At 48.8% G+C, this 19,687-nt stretch overlaps 1 protein-coding gene across 1 annotated transcript in view; it reads right to left on the reverse strand.

Annotated features, from left to right (window-relative positions):
• SHROOM2 (shroom family member 2) overlaps nucleotides 1-19,687 on the reverse strand; it is a 162,657-nt gene that overhangs the window by 50,711 nt on the left and 92,259 nt on the right. Inside the window, 5 exon segments of the mRNA XM_033201592.1 lie at nucleotides 1,481-1,581; nucleotides 3,080-4,719; nucleotides 4,722-4,775; nucleotides 4,778-5,418; nucleotides 8,618-8,749. Of these exon segments, the coding sequence (XP_033057483.1) occupies nucleotides 1,481-1,581; nucleotides 3,080-4,719; nucleotides 4,722-4,775; nucleotides 4,778-5,418; nucleotides 8,618-8,749 (2,568 nt within the window).

Raw genomic sequence — 19,687 nt, forward strand, 5'->3', positions numbered from 1 at the left:
CAGACTGCAGCTGGTGCTCGGCACGTGACCCACTTGGACTCCACAGTCATAAAGCTCTAATTGTGCTTCTCAGACACAGCTAAATTCTGTAGGTGGATTATTCGTCGGCCTTTCTGACCCACGCATTCTTGGTTTCAGCCTCAGAGTCTGTTAAGTAACTGCAGAGACTTCCTACACAAGCAGACACACAATATCAATCCTGTCGCTGCAGAGTCACATAAATATTTGATCCCCTTGTAGAAGGCTAACAGCTCTGTTTAAGGCCAAATGAAATAAAACCCCATTACATGAGGCTCTTGAAAGCAAACTTTTAAATTGGTAATTTCTGCAACAGAACCTTGAGTTTTGAGGTCAGTGTTTAATGTGAATGTCACAGCAATCACACAAGATTCTCAAGGCGACAGAACAATCCACACCCAGGGACCCTGTCGTGCATTTACTCCATCCCTCCATCCGCCTTTTTAAAACGAGATTGCACCACATCTTCTGCAGAGACGCACTCTCCTCCTGCCCTCCTCGTGTGATGAAGGGGAAGATTATACTATTTTTTTTTTTTTTTTTTTTTGAGACAGGGTCTCGCTCTGTTTGACCCTCGCTCTTGTGCTTGAATGAGTAGCTCAGCCTCCAGAGTAGCTGGGACTACAGGCACCTGCCACCACACCCGGCTATGTTTTTTTTTCTTCTATTTTTAGTAGAGACGGGATCTCACCATGTTGCCCAGGCTGGTCTTGAACTCCTGGGCTCAAGCAATTCACCTGCCTCAGCCTCCCAAAGTGCTGGGAATACAGGTGTGAACCACTACGCCTGGCCCAGATTATACTATGTATTTAATCTAACCCTGTCCTCACCACGACTAAGCGGCTATGGTGCACATTCTGGAATTACGGCACAAAACACTCTAATCTCCTGCTGCTGCCACAGTTTCTGCAGATGCTTGCAACCTCTCTTTGGGAGTTGACTAACTCGATTTCTATTTTAAAGCTCAAAATTAACTCATTAACTAGGTCCAATTTAGGAAAGCCTGCCCTGTTCCTTTCTTACTAACAATCCTTAGAGGCAACTCCGATTTCCAGGCCGCAGCTAGGCACACAGCTGTGTGCTAGATAGCTAAAGCTGCCCTTCCATAAGGCGCTCTGTGCAAAGACGTGCAGCTCCAGTATGTTAAACTGGACTTCTCATTGTGTCTCCATAAGCAGTCTTACCGTGTGGAAAACACAGTAGCCATTTTAAGAACCAAAAAAATGTCACCGCCGTGTAAGAAGGCCTCCCTGCCCTGGGATGTGTCTCTGGGCAGGGCCGCAGGGTGCACAGGCTCTGCCCAGACCTCCAGTGCATCAGGGATGCTGGAAATCATGCCGGATTTCAGCCGCTTTGGGTTTGGCAAAAGCCAGACGTCCAGCCATGTTAACCAAGCACCCACCCATACAGAAGCCCACCCCCAGACACCTCTTCAGTAACTCTGAATCCAAATTTCACCCACCTCAGCGTGGACTGTCCCTCCTTGGCCCGGACTGTGAAGGGAAGCTCTTCTCTGTGCTCGCCAGGGTCCCCTGCCTGCCTTCGCAGTTCGACAGAAGCTTCCTGCAAAGGGCAACACAGTAAGACACCAAGTCCTCAAGCTGCCTTCCTCAGGACATCTGTGATTATGAAAGCCCTCATTTGTGGGTTTGCCTTGCCAGGGCAGCTCTACAAAGCATTTCATTGAGACGACTGAACTAAGACCCCGCGTCCACTTCTGTTCTGGGCAGGAAACAACTCCTACGTGAAGCCTGTAAAACCGTGTGGCACAACTGGCCAAAAGAAATAAAATAAAATACAGCTGGTCACAAATTACAGCGGTGAAGCCTCAAGCTCTAGTACTCGCCAGAGCCCGGGATTCTTTGCTCCTGACAGAGCAAGCATGGAATTCTCAGGGGTCATGCTGAACAGCCACAAGCCAGGGTATCCAACGGTGGAAATAAACACTCACAGCATCTGTATGGATTTTCAGGGCTGGGACACCACAGAGCAAACCAGCAGCCTTCTTTCCATGCACATATTAGATATCTTGTATTAATATACCAGTGGTTCTTTTTTTTTTTTTTTTTTTTGTGACACAGGGTCTTGCTCTTTTGCCCAAGCTGGAGTATAGTGGTGAGAACACAGTTCACTGCAACCTGAACCTCCTGGGCACCGCCACACCTGGCTAAGTTTTTTTTCTTTTTTGTAGAGATAAGGTCTTGTTTTGTTGCCCAGACTGGTCTGGAACTCCTGGCCTCAAGTGATCATCCTTCCTCAGTCTTCCAAAGTGCTAGAATTGCAAATGCACCACCACACCCACCCCGGATTCTTTTAAAAAGAAACTGCATCTATCACTGCAGAACTTCTTTTTTCTTTGAAATGTGCAAGTGCAGATGTAATAGGGAGAAAAAGCTTTCAAAGAGGGCAGGGACGAGAGAGAAAGAGGCTGTCAACCTTGAAGCAGGGCTAAGAAATATGCAGTTTTCTAGAAAGCTGGACATTAACTCTCCCCATCAAAACTCTCACCTTAAAAAAGTGCAAACACTTAATGTGTTTTAAATACATTTCGCCCCAGAGCAATCCTTGAAAATACTTGCAAATAAAAAACGGAATACTAAAAAAACCCAAATACTATAAATGTTAAATGTCATCCATCAGCGTTTGAAAAGTGGCTATTGTATGTCATGTTAAGCTTTTACATAAACCACACATTTCCATGGCAGAGGTGTTAGTTATCATTTCCCATAGTTTCTCCCTCCAAGTTCTTTGCTGAGTATGAAGGTAGGAGCAAGCTACTTAAGGGGAAACACAGTTAAAGCCAGAGATTATGGCAACGAGAACGGGAATGAAAAAAATGTGGGTTTTCGGGAATATGGCACTTTAAATTGCCTAGAATGTGTCAATTTTGTCCCCAAATACCTCTGACACAGAGGACACTAGCAGATCTGGAAAAGGTAAATGCTCACACAGCTGGAGATGAGTAGCCCTGGCGTCAGCCACTGCATTCTGGGTGTGTCCTGTCCTCGGGTTAAGATGATGGTCCGCAGGGGCCATGCCCCTGCTGTGGCGCCATGCTTACCTGCTTGTAGTGGTCTGTGGATGGCGAAGACCGGGACCTCCCATGAATGTGCTGCGGCCTCTCGTGCGGGTCCAGGCCCACATCCAGGATGTCATCCGCTGAGTGGCAGCGCCCGGAACTCCTGGCCTCCAGAGGCTTCCTCTGTTCCTTCCAGGAGGCCTGATACTCTGCAAAGGTGCCGAGCCTCTGCGGTGGGTCTGACGTCCCTGTCTTCTCCGCTGTGCTGTGAGCATTCAGGCTGTCCCCAAGGGAGGTGGTGCGCGACCAGGGCTCTGTGCCCTCACATGTGCGGCCCGCTGTCCACGGCCTCTCTGGCTTGTCTCTCAGGATTCCATGAAGCGCTTGCCTCTGGGCAGGCCTCTGGGGAATAGGTTTGCTCGTTTCTTCAAAAAACTTCCACCTGTCAGCAAACGTGCCCACAGTATCCTCAGATGTCCTGGGGTGCTGGTGAGGACTGTAGCCCCTTGTGAGGCCCACCTCGTTCATCTTCTCGGGTTCCGAGTAGGACTTCAGTTTCTGCTCAGCTGTGAACCGTCTCCGGCCTCCGATGCGGGGCGGGTGGGGCCCGCCACCTGTAGATGAGGGTGGCTGGGCCAGGCCTGCCTCCCAGAAGTGGCGGACAGTGTCTGGATCCCCCATCCGGTGTTCCAGTGATTCCGGGTATAGATCTGCTGGGTTGGGGTCCAAGTCGCGGCGCTTGAAGGACGTGGCCCTCAGGACTCGGGCTTGGGCCTCCTTCAGGTGGTCTTTATAGGTGCCAGCGAAGGGTCCTTCCTGGGCGCCACCTCCCAACCCGGCCCTCCAGCGGCCAGTGGCATCCTCCGCCTCGCCTGCTGCAGTCAGAGCCACTGTGCTCCGGCTCTTCTGCAGCTTAGCTCTACGCATCTGGATCTCATTCCGCAGGGTGGTCGCAAAGCGGTCGCTTCTCCGGGTGGGCTTGCCCACGCGGGCATCGAACGGTGGCGGTCTGGTGGCGCTGTCCTCTGGGCTGTTCTCAGGCCGGTGCTTCCCCTCCTGGGTCAGGGAGTGTAACAGGGGCGTCTCCTGCGGGCAGATCCTGCTGCTCTCCCCATCTGCCCACGTGATGCTGGCTGCCAGCCTCTGGCTGGCTTTTTCTGCACGGCTGGCCCTGGGAGGCTCCTGGGCTCCCACGGAGCAGCCCTCGGCCCCTGTGTCCAGCGGGTAACACCATCCTGTCTCGCAGGCATCTGGAGGACCCTCAGGCTGAGGTAGGTGACGGTGTGGGCTCTGGCCCACCGTGGGTGGGGGAAGACTCTTGAGGGCTCCAGGGGCCGTGTCGGAAGGCCAGCATCCTGCCCAGAGCTGTGCCACTTGTGGGCCTCCCTGCACACAGGGCCGGGGGCCCTGCCAGCCGCTCCCCAGCTTCTGGTCACAGCTGCTGAGCCCCTTCACCTGAGGAAGGCTGTCGTTCTGGGAGCTGGCAGCCGCTGGCTCCTGCCCAAGGCTGTCAGCACAGAGTGGGCTGTGGTCACTGTACAGGGGAGGGTGGCGGCCGCTACGAGGAGACTGAGGGAAGCGCACATCTGAGCTGGAGAGAGAGGCCTGCAGCCTGCTGGAAGCTCCATCCTTGGAGGGTGGCCAGCTGCCATCTGCGCGGGCCTCCCGCGGGCAGCCCGGCCTCCCGATCCCTTCCCGAGGCTCCCTGGGTGTGCTGACCTCCAAGGCCGATCAGTAGCTCTGGTCTCCAGTCACCACGGGGCTGAGCCTGGGCCGGGGCCGTAAAGTGCTGTGCCACGGCCACCTCTGAGAACACAGGGCCCTGGGCCTTCTCGTGGCTCTTGGTGGCAGCAAAGCTGTCACTGCGGAGAGGGGGAGGGGGAGGGGGTGGGGATGCTGGTGCTTTCTTCTTATCGGGAACATACCAGACTGGCCCAAAATTGGACCTCCCAGGGACAGCCAGCTTGGGCTCGGCATTGTACTCTGGCCTGGGGCCTTTGTCGCTGTCACTGGGGACCCTGGGCGGGAAACACCTGAACTTCTCCTCCAAGCCCTGAGGGTCACCTGCGGCCTGGGCCTGCCGGCCACCCTGTCTGGGAGCCTCCCAGAGGCCTACACTGTAGAGGATGTTCTCTGCGGAGGACGTCTCGGCTTTGGACAAGGTGTGGTCAGGAGTGCTAGAGCTGGTGGAGTAGGAGCCGTAGGCTGAGTCGCGCTTGCTGGGGCTGCCCAGGTGGTCGATGCTGCTGTTGGACTTGGCCACCGAGAGGCGACTGGAGGGGTGGTCCAGGCTGCCAACACTCCCCAGGGAGCTGAAGTGGTCTAAGGTGCGCTGTAGGTTCGTCTGCTCCCAGGAACCGGACAGGTCGTTGGAGGAAGAACTGCAAGAATGAGACAAAGGACAAGGCAGGGTGTGCTTTAGCATCAGCAATGGCAAAGGGCAAGGCGGTGGATGCAGCTGGCCCTCCATGGAAATACCAAAACGCCAAACAGCAACTTCCCAGGGTGAAGTTGCTGAGGCTGAGGTTGCAGCTCAGCACATCTGGATTTTAGCAGAGACAGGGAGAAACTGAGCACAGGCTGAAAAGACTGTGTCCTCCCCGTGACATGCCTTTTTACCAAAAGGATGCCTTGCAACCCTAGCGCACATTCTCAGCCTGATGCCCCGATCGTTGGCAGACAACGTCTGCATTTACACGTCTATGGTCAATCAATAGTTAAGCACAGGGGTGGGCACACCACAACTCAGGTTGTTGTTGTTGTTGATTTGGGTTTTTTTTTTTTTTTGAGACAGTCTCACTCTGTCGCCTAGGCTGGAGTGCAGAGAGGCATGATCTCAGCTCACTGCAACCTTCGCCTCCTGGGTTCAAGTGATTCTCCTGCCTCAGCCTCCCGAGTAGCTGGGATTATAGGTGCTTGCCACCATGCCTGGTAATTTTTTTGTTATTTTTAGTAGAGACGGGGTTTCACCATGTTAGCCAGGCTGGTCTTGAATTCCTGACCTCAAGTGATCTGCCCGCCTCGGCCTCCCAAAGTGCTGGGATTACAGATATGAGCCACTGCACCCAGCCCAAATGGTTTTTGTATGTTTCATGGCGGTGGAAGAAATCACAGGCATACTATTTCTCCTATTTCACCTGTGAAAATGATATGAAATTCAAATTTCAGTTCATACGTGAAGCTTTACTGGAACCCAACTGTGCCCATGTGTCTGCATATCATCTGTGGCTGCTCTTGTGCTATAATGGCAGAGTTGAGTAACTGAAACAGAGATGTGTGGCCCGCAAAGCCAAAAACATTTACTAGCTAACCTGTTACACACCAGGTTTGGTGGCTCACACTTGAAATCCCAGTGCTTTGAGAGGCTAAGGCAGTAGTATCACTTGAGGCCAGAGGATCACTCAAGGCCAGGAGTTTGAGACCAGCCTTACTTAGCAACATAGTGAGACCCCCATCTCTATAAAAACTTTTTAAAACATTGGCTGGATGTGGTGGTGCATGCCTGTAGTCCCAGCTACTTGGGAGGCTGAGGTGGGAAGATGGCTTGAGCCTGGGAGGCTGAGGCTGCAGTGAGCTGTGACTGCACCACTGCACTCCAGCCTGGGCAACAGAGTAAAACCCTGTTTCAAAGATAATAATAATAATAACAATATCACACACTGCTGTGTTCAGCTTTCAGCTAACTAGTTACAACAGAGTTATTGACGCTAACACCAAAAAACACAGGCTCCTAAACAGGATGGCGTCTAAGAGGATGAAATTAACAGTGAGTTGAAACATTGAATCCTCTGTAAGGTAATAACTGTGTGTGACTGAGAGCTAGCTCTCAATGGTGAAACTATTTATCCAGGATGTTAAGTGCTTTCTTTAAAGCTCAACAAAGCTGAGACGTTCACCCTTCAACAGGAAGAAACTGTGGCTCCACTAGGTTGGTGGAGAACGAGAGAACCATGTGACCAGGACAGACTACTACAGAACAACTGGCTGTCAACTGTGGGAGGAAGAGGACTGTTTGGGTTTCCCACCATCTTCTGTAAGAACAGACCACGTATCCTCAAACCCGGGGCATGCTCCTGACTACCCACCAATATTCCGGAAGGGATTTTTCTGCGAGATCCCAAGTCCAAGCAGATCTAGAGAACTCTGAGCACTGTTTCCACACAGATGTGGGCAGTGTGCATGTTTCTTTCATCAAGAGACTGCCAAATTGGCTTAATGGAGATCTTACTACCTTGAGCCACTTCAGAAATAAAATAAAAGGCCCACTGTTCACTTAAGTGTTACTACTCAGTTGAGAATCTGTGTGTGTGTGTGTGTGTTTCAAAACTACACTGGGCTCTAAATACCATCATCTTTTGTCACTTGAGGGGTAATATTATATTTTAGTTGTCTTTCTTTCATGTCATATAATCTTTACCTTGCAATTTTACAGACCAGTATTTTTTTTTTTTTTTAAGAGACGAGGTCTTGCTCTGTTACCCAGACTGGAGTGCAGTGGTGCAATCATAGCTCACTGCAGCCTCGAACTCCTGCGCTTCAGTGATCCTACTGCCTCAGTCTCCTGAGTAGCCGGGATTATAGGTGTTCACACAGTGCCCAGCTAATTTTCTTTTATTTTTAATAGAGATGGGGTCTTGCTGTGTTGTCCCGGGTGGTCTTGAACTCAAGCAATCTTCCCACGTTAGCTTCCCAAAGTGTTGGGATTACGGGCATGAACCATTGCGCCCAGCCAAGACCAGTATTTATTAATAGCCAAAAACTGAGTGGTTACATTAGCTCCAAACACACGCACATACCTGCACACCCACACACACACCAGACATGCTCACTCATACTCACACACTCACATATACATATACACGTGCACACACATGCACATACAAGCAAACAGATGCACATGCACACATACAGGCACACATGAACACATACAGATGGACACATGAACACTCATACACATACAAGGACACACAAACATGTAGAAATACACATGCACACTCATACACCACTCACACCCATAAACACACACAGATACACACACACACACACACTCACATAAGCAGGGAGACATCCACACACGCACACCAAAACCAGACTATCTGCTGTTACCGCCATCCTCTTAACAGGAGACTAGTGAGGATACTGCCACTAACGCCAAGAGGGTTGAGGAGAGGCTACCAAAGCTTAACAGAACCTCTTGGGAGCTTTTACAAGATACACCTGCCGCCCCATATAGCTCTCCTGCCTTCCAGTCCGTGTGTAAAAACCTGGAAAGGAGAGGGGTGCGGTAGACGCCATCCCACCGGCTCAGAACCCTACCGCCTGGCATCCCACCTGGTCAATCCCAAAGGAGCTTGGCCAAAACCCAAGTCCTATGCTCCCCTTCTTGCTCACGCCTTGTCTTGCCATTTCATTTGGTGTCACATGCTTGCCAGTTCAGTCAAAAATTCAGAGCACTCCAACTGTGATTATGTGTCAGTGGCCCAGTCTCATCAGAAACATCAAAATAATTCTGCAGTCAGGAGTGTGCTCCCTGTAGAAGGCTGAACAAACCTGGCGTCCTGGACGGGAATGGGTGCCTACCTCGCATGGTGTCGGCCAGACCAGGAAGGACAGCTGCTGGCGGAGGGGAACGGGGAGGCCGCTAGCTCAGGGTGGCTGTCAGAGAACTTGGTGGCATGCCAGGAGTGAGGCCTCCAGCCCAGCTCGCTCCTCCTAGAAAAGAACGCAGGGGAGGCGGGGGTCAGGGACTGCACACAGCGCTCACCCTCGTGCCAAACAGTGCAGGGGGCTCAGGGACCGCACACAGGGCACACGCTCATGCCAAACAGTGCAGGGGGCTTGAGGACCGCACACAGCGCACGTGCGCTTGTGCCAAACAGTGCAGGGGGCCCGGGACCGCACACAGCACGTGCGCTTGTGCCAAACAAACAGTGCAGGGGGTTGAGGACCGCACACAGCGCATGCGCTCTCGTGCCAAACAGTGCAGGGGTCTCGAGGACCGCACACAGCGCACGTGTGCTCATGCCAAACAGTGCAGGGAGCTCGGGGACTGCACGCAGCGCATGTGCGCTCGAGTCAAACAGTGCAGGGGGTTCAGGGAATGCGCACAGCGCGCACGCTTGTGCCAAACAGTGCAGAGACTGACACTGGTCACAGCAACTCAGGCAGGCGCATGGCACCATGTTCAGGGGTTGCACACTTAATCCAAACCCACACCTTCTTTTTAGATTTTTGCTCACTACCCATTTGCCCTAACCAGAGTGGGAATCACAGGCTCCAGATGTGCAGCAGCCCTTATCTTTATTTTGAGATGGAGTCTCACTTTGTCGCCCAGGCTGGAGTGCAATGGATCACTGCAACCTGGGCCTCCCAGGTTCAAGTGTTTCTCCTGCCTTAGCCTCCCAAGTAGCTGGGATTACAGGCGCTCACCACCACGTCCAGCTAATTTCTGTATTTTTTTTTTTTTTTTTGAGGCAGAGTCTCGCTCTGTCGCCCGGACTGGAGTGCAGTGGCCAGATCTCAGCTCACTGCAAGCTCCGCCTCCCGGGTTTACGCCATTCTCCTGCCTCAGCCTCCCGAGTAGCTGGGACTACAGGCGCCCGCCACCTCGCCCGGCTAGTTTTTTTGTATTTTTAGTAGAGACGGGGTTTCACCGTGTTAGCCAGGATGGTCTCGATCTCCTGACCTCGTGATCCGCCCGTCTCGGCCTCCCAAAGTGCTGGGATTACAGGCTTGAGCCAATTTTCTGTATTTTTAGTAGAGACCAGGTTTCACCATGTTGGCCAGGCTGGTCTTGAACTCCTGACCTCAAGTGATCCACTCACCTTGGCCTCCCAAGGTACTGGGATTACAGGTGCAGGCCACTGCACCCGGCTGGCCCTTATCTCTAAAATGTGTTCCTCCATAAATATGGTTAACTTGTCAATTTAAAATCTTATAAATGTAAAAATAAAGAACATTTATTCTAAATAAACGAGTACACAAATTTTGCCCTCTGCCCGCCCCAACATGAACACACAGAGAACCTCCTATCTTTCGCTGGAGAAAAGGTAAATGAGTCCCCCAGGCAGCCGGGTCACACAGAGTTCAGACAGCTTATCTGTGTCTGTTTACCTAGGTAACAAAGTAAAGACAGCCACCTTCTGGTTGACTAAGACTAGTAGCCGCATCTTACCCTGAGTCTCTTAGTCAACCAAAGATCCCCCCAGGGAGTCATGACAATCCGCACCAAAAGGCTAGAGTCCCTTCAGCCAGGGCTCCTGAACACAGAGGGGCTTTCCTGCGCTCCCCCGACACAGTCCCCACCATCCCATGTGTGTCTTCTTAGTGTCTTGGCCACATCTGCCCAGATGTGATGAGGTGTCTGGTTAGAAATCCCGATGGATGTCGGTAATGCAATAGGGCCTCCGGGGGAACACTGCCGGGTGGGAGATCCTTCCGCGCTCACTTCTCCAGCCTCATGGTAGGAAGCCAGCTTTACTTTTCTCTAATTTGGGACAGAACTGACAGCTGACAGCCCAATCAAGAATGGAGAACAAGCTCAAGTGGGCCTCTTTAAATACTTTGTGGAGATCAGACGTTTTTCCCAGCAGGCAAAAACATTAAAGAATATTATGCAATAAAGAACATCTTACAAAATAAAACTGAAAAGCATTTATAACACAAACCTTTCGATGACTCAGATCATTTTAACGAGGAAAAGTATATGGGTGGCAAAATGTGGAACATGCTGACTTTATGATAGTTGCCCAGGAACCAAAGAGAAAGTATAAAAGACAAATTCAGCACCCCATGGAAGGAAAGCAATTGTAAAACCCAGACTGTACCTCATGGAATTTCTCAAAATCCTCGTAAGGAAGGTTCTGGCCATGTGAATTTCATTTTCAGCTGGCTTTCTCTGTGCTATGACATCCACAACTTCTTTCATCTTCCTTTATAGTTAATTAATGAAGAAAATAAACTAGACTGACTGAAACTGGAGGAAAGGGGAGAAAAAGAGAAGGCTAGGAAAAGAAAACGTCTGACACTCAAGACGACACTAGTTCAACCCTGCTATGGGAATAACTGGGCTACTAGCTGGTTTAGAGGGTCAGCAGTTCTCCAAGGGTACAATAAAAGTTCTCCCAGATAAACTATCATTAGCAAGCACATATAAGAATATTAGCAGCAAATTTTGTTCTCACAAAGTATGCATGCAAATGACTGGGTGCTGTGGCTCACACCTGTAATCCCAGCACTTTGAGAGGCTGCCGTGGGAGGACTGCTTTCGGCCAGGAGTTTGAGATCAGCCTGGGCAGCATAGCAAGATCCCATCTCTGCACAAAAATAAAAAATCAGCCAGGCGTGGTGGCACATGCCTGTTGTTGCAGCTACCAGGGAGCCCAGGAGGTTGAGGCTGTAGTGAGCCGTGTTTGCACTACTGCATTCCAGCCTAGGTGACAGAGCAAGACCTTGTCTCTTAAAAAATAATATATGTGTAGGCCAGGCGTGGTGGCTCACGCCTGTAATCCCAGCACTTTGGGAGGCTGAGGCAGGTGGATCACGAGGTCAGGAGATCGAGACCATCCTGGCTAACACAGTGAAACCCCATCTCTAATAAAAATACAAAAAATTAGCCGGGTGTGGTGGCGGGCGCCTGTACTTCCAGCCACTTGGGAGGCTGAGGCAGGAGAATGGCATAAACCCGGGAGGCAGAGGTTGCAGTGAGCCAAGATCATGCCACTGCACTCCAGCCTGGGCAACAGAGCAAGACTCCATCTTAAAAAATAATAATAAAGTAAAAAAAAAAAAATATATATATATATATACACACACACACACACACACACACACACACACATACACATACACACACGTGATAGATTATGAGGAATTCAGTGACTTTGCGATGCCATGGCATGAGGAAGCCCAAGTGAGCCACGCGGAAAGGCCGTGTGGAAAGCAACACCAGGCAGCCCCAGCTGTCGCCCAACCTCCTGGCCCACGCACCAGACACAGGAGAGAAGGAAGTCATTTGCACATATGGCCCCTGCAGAGGCGACGTGGAAAAAGACTGAGGAACCCAGTTGGCAGCCAGAACCAAGGTGCAAGCCAACCCCGCGGAAGGCCCCTGTCATGGGGTAAGGGAGAGAGTGAGTCCCAGCTGTGCCCTGCCTCTATTCCTAGCTTTGGCCCTGGACAGATGCACATCAATCCCGGGTGTAGCCACTGACGAGTCATGAGGGAAGAGGGAAGTCACTTATCCTCATTCATAAGTGGTTAATTTATTCAAAGTGACAAAAGCCAAAGTTCAGCTCCTTGGTCATTCTGGCCACATTGCGAGTGCTCAGTGACCACATGTGGGTAGTGGCTACTGCATGGGCAGCACAGATATGGAACATCTGCAGCCCTGCAGCTGGAGCACTGCCTTAGAGATATAGTAACCCCATCTCATCTGCATGGCAGGGACGCTGCTACCCGCCTGCGACTGTCTGCTGCCCGTGACCCTAGCACAGTGACTGTTTACACCGCCTCCCTCCCCAACACTTTCATAATGTGCAGATAACTACCTTTTGGAGATTTTCTAGAGCATATTTTTAAATCTTGAAATAGCCAGTCCTAACACATAGCATGCTTCTGAGTACCTCCGTGTAGGTCAATTGCTTTGTGCTCAATTTTATGACTAGAAATTCTATTTGACACCACTAATTTTGGGGCAGCTTTTCATGCAGCAAAGAAGATCAAAATGGAGAGTAATCATCTTAAATCTGCTTTTAAAAATATAATAATTTTTATTTTTAATTTTTTGTAGAGATGGGGTCTTGCTATGTTGCCCAGGCTGGTCTCAAACTCCTGGCCTCAAGCAACTCTCCTGCCTCAGCCTCCGAAAGCATTGAGATTACAGGCATGTGCCACTATGTTCAGCCTTAAATCTGCTTCTGAAAATATCCAGGAGGTATCTTCCTCCCCATGTACACAAAGCTTCAGTTTGCAGAACTGTTTCAAAGAAAATGAATCATCCCCATGCACCGATTCCTTAAATCCAAGTATGAAGAGAAATTAGCCCTTTAACTTGGTCAGTTACATTCAGGAGACAGCAGCTTGGTGGTAACATTAACCTAAACCAGCAGTTAGCCAAAAAACCCAAAACACATCTCAACCTTCCACTGGCCTCAGGCTAAAATAAAAATTAATTTAGTGTTGCAAATGAATAAGGCAATGACCACAGAAGCCTTCTAAGCAGCTGAGATGGCTAAACAATCCCGTTTCTGGACCAAAATGTCATTCTGTTGAAATCTGAATATTATGTTTTAAAACAAAATTGTAATAATCATGCCAGATTTACTCTTTTACCTTAGAAGTTTATTCTGTAATGATGACATTCAGCTTGTATCTAATACAGACTTTAACAGCTGGACATTTAGTCAAAACGTATACTGTTCCATGGGTGGAAGACTGGACAAACAAAATGTGGTCTGTCCATACAATGGAATATTACTTGGCAATAAAAAGGAAATTTTGACATATGCTACAACATGGAAGAACCTTGGGGACGGTATGCTACGTGACAGTAGCCAGTTACAAAAGGACAAATACTGTATGATTCAACTTACATGAGGTACCTGATTTGTCAAAATCATGAATGCAGAAAGTAGAATGGTGGTTGCCGGGGGTGGGGGAGGGGAGACTGAGAAGTTGCTGTTTAATGCATATAGAGCCTCTGTTTTGCAAGATGAAACGAGTTTCTAGAGGTTGGTTGCATGACGTGAATACACTTAACACTACTGAACACCACAATAGTTAGGATGGTAAAATTTTGTATTTTACCATAATTATCAACAACAACAAAAACCCAAAGTATATACTGTGCATCTCCCACAGCTATGGGACATCCCTGTGGATGTGTCCATCGGTGGGGACAAAAAGACACAGGGTTGAGGTTAAAATGCAGGCAGGGAAAGAGGAAGATAGGAGAGTCCGAACAGGGGGCATCGCAGCCAGGGAGGTTGATGGCATGGAATAGGGCTTCCCATGGACGGGGAATGCATGTGCAGAAGGCAGCTTGGGTGGGAGTTGTCGGAGGCAGGCAGGGAACCTGGCATGGAAATGAGACTTCCATGCCTTCATAAAATGCATCTTACCTGGTTTACACCTTTCAAACTGTCTGAAGAGAATGAGCAATGCTGTATGAGGCAATGAAAAAATGAAAACAAACCCAGAAGCTCCTTTTTAAAAAGATAATATACAGATATATGTGTTCTCATATATGACACAGTCAGCAGTTCTTATACGAATTGTGGCTTTTTTTGTTTTGTTTTTTGTTCGTCTGTTTTGTTTTGACAGGCTCTCCCTCTGCCACCCAGGCTGGAGTACAGTGACGCAATCATGGCTTACTGCAGTCTCAACCTCCTGGGCTCAAGTGATCCTCCCACCTCAGCCTCTTGAGTAGCTGGGACCACAGACACACACCACCACGCCCAGCTAACTTTTTGTATAATGAGAGATGGGGTCTCATTATGTTGCCCAGGCTGGCCTCACACTCCTGAGCTCAAGAAATCTGCCTGCCTTGGTCTTTCAAAGTGCTGGGATTACAGGCGTGAGCCCCTGTACCTGGCCTAGGGATATTTTTTTTTAAATAAGCAAATGAAGACACACAGTGAAAAGAGTTATACTCTTTCTGCTTTAACTGAAGATATCTTGGTTACTGTGGACAGTGAAAATTTACTAAAATATATATGCTTTTTTTCCCAAGTCCTCTGAATTTCCTGATGCATAATGAAAGTATTTGGGGATCAAGCCAGGGTCAGACTGGTTTCTGTTTGTTGGCACCTCTGAAACGGCTGGACTGGTGTTGATAAGGAGATGGTGGGGGGACCTTCAGCCCCTACATTCTGGTCGCTCAACCACAGACCCGTGGAGTTGGGGACAGAGAGCTCTGGCGCCACCTAGAGCCCGCCTACACTCACAGTCCCTCTGGCTGAGTTTCAAGGGCTCCCAGAAAGACTTGAGTAGATGGAAGGCTGTGGTGTTCCTCCTGCACAAGCCACACACTCTTTAAATGCTTTAAATCACCTTGTCCCTAGAACTGTGGGTCTCATGTGCAGGACCAGGACACACATGTTTCTGTGCATTCCCTTTCATCCTGCAGACTTGAAGAGTGCCTTTCTTTCCCCAGTCTGCCTGGTTTTGTGACCATTCTCCAAGCCATTATCATTTAAAATGCTATCTATTTAATTTAAAAATTTTTTAAAGAGATGAGGTCTCATCATGTCACCCCGGCTGGTCTTGAACTCCTGTGCTCAAGCAATCCTCCACCTCGGACTCCCAAAGTGCTGGGATTACAGGCATGAGCCACCACACCCGGCCCAGGCCATTATCATTCTTCCAAAACATAACCTTTAGTCAATGCATACTATTCCTTTCATATAACAAAACACCATGGTATTGATAATACCGAGTTTTCTGGTACTCCAGATGGAACTATTCATTCTAATGGTGGGTTACCCTGAAATCGCTTCCCACAGATTGTATACCAAACTTAATTGAAACTTACTTCAATTTTTTAGAGTAATTTTATATGCTAGGTAGTGTTCTGGGTGGTGGTTTTTTTGTTTTTTGTTTTTTTTTTAAGGACAGGGTTTAGATCACAAATATAAAAAAATGCTAGGATGTCATTGAACATTAAGAACAACAGCTGTATGCTTGAGCCCAGGAGTTCAAGGCTGCAGTGAGCTATTATTGCACCACTGTTCTTCTGCCTGGGTGACAGAGCAAGACTCCATCTCTAAAAAAAAGAAAGAACAACAGATTAGATATCAAATATCCTGTTTTATTTTTAAAAGGAATTATTACAAGAACTGTTTCAAGGAAATCTTTATTATTCACAAGGAACAGAATTCCTTCCCTTCCCTCACACAGAAAGAAAGAAAGAGAGAGAGAGAGAGAGAAAGAGAAAGAAAGAAAGAAAGAAAGAAAGAAAGAAAGAAAGAAAGAAAGAAGAATCACAAGTGTTGGGTTATTTTCCTAACCTTTTAGAAGAAAGCAAAGAAGCACCACCTCCCAAGAGAAATAGTTTGTGTTTCGTGCCCCCAGCTAACTAAGCGCACAGTAAGAGCACTGGCTGGAGGCCAAGGCAGGGTCTGGGAGGGGAGGCGCCTTGGCCTGCTGGGAGCCTACGGTCTGAAACACAGGCCCACCTGGTCTCCCTGCCTGCAAATTGCGATGGGGGAACGGGGGTGGTGGTGGTGGTATTGCATAGGAAGAGCAGGGTTTGAAAGAAGAGTCCGTAGTTGGAAAGGCCTTGCAGATACCGGGCCAGGATGGGAAGCCCTGGAAACACTCTGGGGGCCTCAGGGACTGTGACAAGCTTCCTGATGTCAGACCCCAGGGTCTGGGGAGAGGGGAATTTACCTGGCAATTGCTCACACTCTGCTAATCCTTTAAACAAAAATCACCTCTCTGCAAACATCAAATGAACCCCAACTCTGACTCTGCTTCCTTCCTTTTCCTGCCAATCCTCTGGAAGGCTTCTTCCTCTCCCAGTCTGCCTGCACCTCTTGCCAGATCAGTCTCCCTGCATGCAACACAGCTCTGGCCAGGTCTTGCCCTCACTCTAGAACCATCAGCTGCTCCCAGTTTCCACAGAAGGAAGTCCATGCTCCTAGGTTCTCTGTGGTCTAGTCCAGGGGTTCTCAGAGCATGCTCCCTGGGCTGGCAGCATCTATAGTATCTGGGGTCTTGGCAGATAAAGCAAATTCTCAGTTCCCCAAGACCTAGGAAGTCTGGGCTGCAGTGGGCCAGGAGTGTCTGCACCACCTGAGCAGCTCTGTGTGAGCCGCTGTGTGCTGGCCCCATTCTGCGTTTCCACCTCCTTCTCCCAAGCCTCCCCCTCTACTGTTCTCACTAGAACGTCCAGCTATGGCTTCCAGCTTTGGAGCACCTGGCAGACGTTTATATCTGCCTCTCAAAACTGCCTCAGCTGCAAAGGATGGCTCCACCAGCCTGTCCTCAGCAAAGACTTTCCTGGATCGACTTTCACCCTTCCTTCCTCTCTGAGTCTGCACTTCTGAGAGCTCTTCAGCCCACTCAGCTGCAAGCTCCTGGAAAGCGGGACCTAAAGGAATGATTTCAACCACGTGGTGGGAGTGCTTCTCACGTACATCACATGAATGTATACAAATACACCAAAGCATTCTAGAAATGGTTAACTCTGCATGTATTTTCTGTAAGAAAAGTCACCTCCCAAAGGCACTGTGGGAAGATTTATATGCAGTGTCTTTTCCCGGGCAGTGGTGCGGGCAATGCCTGTGTGAACGGTGACATCATGCCTGATAAAGTCTATGGTCCTAGGAGATAAGAGGCAAGTAGTTCCTGCTTTTAAACATGAAGAGAACTGAGGTAAGATAAAAATTCCCAAATGACCTAAGTAGCTGAAACTGAGACATCAGAGCTGCATGGTAAGCCAACGCCAGGGCCCAGCAGCAGCATTCACGTGGGGTGAGAGCCCCAGAATTGCTCTCCACCCAGCCAGCCTGCCTGCCTCACCCCTAGCAAGAGCGTGCCCCACCTCTGGCCTCAACCTCTGGTGTTCAACCTGAGTCCTATGGCAGAAAAGACTGCGGAGGAATGCCACAGAAGCCACAGGCAGAACCGAGCAGCACAGAACAGAGGAGTGGAGCAGACCCGAATGACTTGTTTTTCCCATTAACCTTTGCAATCTTCATTTCTACAAACCCATTACTGTTGGAAAGACAGGGGGGAAAAAAAAAAAAGACGATCTCTGTCCCAGTATCCAAACCACTTGTGTTTAACCATACATGCCCCAAGTGTCAAATCATCATTTCATTCAGCTTGATGTTTTAAAAAGGGCACCCACACAATTTCCTGGCTATGTTTCAACAGAATGAATCTGTTGGCAAAGAAACTCAGTATATTCAAGTGTGCAGTCATTAATATGACTCATTTTATACAGCCTTAAGGATGAACACCACGGATATAAGAATAAAGACACAAAAAGTTTAACCTGTTGAGTCAATATATCAGTATACACATGGCAAAAGCCATACTAAAAAAAAAAAAAAAAAAAGCAACAAGAGATTGCAAGACTGCTGTCCTCTAAATACTATCCTATATCCATTCTAGCCACGTAAATAGATGCAAAGAAGATCTCAGCTAACAATATTCCCACTAGAAGATCTCAGCAAACAATATCCCCACCTCGCCTTCCTGGAGTTCTGCTCATTACATAAAGCCCATAATAATTACTGTATTTTTACTCAATTCATCCTCAAATTTCCTTCCCAGAGCCCATGGTTACCCACGGTACTAGAAGAGTTAAGAAGATATTCTTCATAGAAAAACAAAAACCAAGGTATAGAGAAGAGAGACAAAGTTTAGGGAAAGTAACCAATAAAAGAGACTTTAGAGTCGCGGTGCAGCAAAGACACGTTGAGCCTGGACCGTGAAAAGAGATGAAACTCAGTGGCAAAATCGGAGAGGCAGGGAGAGGAAGGTCCACGAATTCCTCTGAATAAAAAGTTACAGGCACTACCACCATAAGTGAACTGAATGTGGCAGTACTGAAATGCTATTACAACTAAATAACACTTCTCCAAAGGAAGCGTGTGCTTTTATTCCAAACCTTTTACAGATCCTACACACATTCAGAGAACTATTAAATACCACTGTATGTGTGGTCACTATGGCAATCCAGACGTCCACTCACATGTGATTGACATGTGCCGAGTGGCTGAAAAAAATCTTTCCTTATTTGATCACTTATCATCTCACCAAGAGGGTGGGAGGCATCCTTTTCTTTGCAAGGGCATTGAGCCAGAGAACTTTCTTCTGTGTCTTTTTTTTTTTTTTTTTTGAGACGGAGTCTTGCTCTGTCGCCCAGGCTGGAGTGCAGTGGCCAGATCTAAGCTCACTGCAAGCTCCGCCTCCCGGGTTTACGCCATTCTCCTGCCTCAGCCTCCTGAGTAGCTGGGACTACAGGCGCCCGCCACCTCGCCCGGCTAGTTTTTTTTTTATATTTTTTAGTAGAGACGGGGTTTCACCGTGTTAGCCAGGATGGTCTCGATCTCCTGACCTCATGATCCGCCCGTCTCGGCCTCCCAAAGTGCTGGGATTACAGGCTTGAGCCACCGCGCCCGGCCTTTCTCTGTGTCTTTACATCTAATAAACCACCATGTCATAGTTGGCAAATCAAAGTAGTGAAATCACCGAAGAAAGATCTGATTCCTTCCTCTTTTTTGTCATTTACTACAGCTGCAGACCAATGACCTTGCTTTCCCTATTATTAAAGGCAAGCACACCCACAACCAGCAGAGTAAATGGTACAACCACCCTCCGTGGTGCAAAGAACTATTGCCACCTGCCCTGTTCATGACACTGGCTACCTTACTAAAACATGGTCTGGATGCCGGAACTACTTGAGTTATTTAATCAGCCCATTTCACAACCCCACCAATGCTGTCATGACTACCATTCAGCAAATCCTTCTGAGCACTCTCCTTAAACACGCCACTACATTCCATTCAAAAGGCCTTTGGACTCTAACTGCCACAAACAGGCTTTCTTTAGCAATAAAACCAAGTTATCAGGCAACTATTCTAAATGGTTTTTATGAGGGTTTGGTTCTAAAAGATAGCCAAGACGTAGGAATGCATC

This window comes from Trachypithecus francoisi, unplaced genomic scaffold, assembly GCF_009764315.1.
Source record: "Trachypithecus francoisi isolate TF-2019V2 unplaced genomic scaffold, Tfra_2.0 Lachesis_group6, whole genome shotgun sequence".
In the NCBI taxonomy this organism is placed as follows: Eukaryota; Metazoa; Chordata; class Mammalia; order Primates; family Cercopithecidae; genus Trachypithecus; species Trachypithecus francoisi.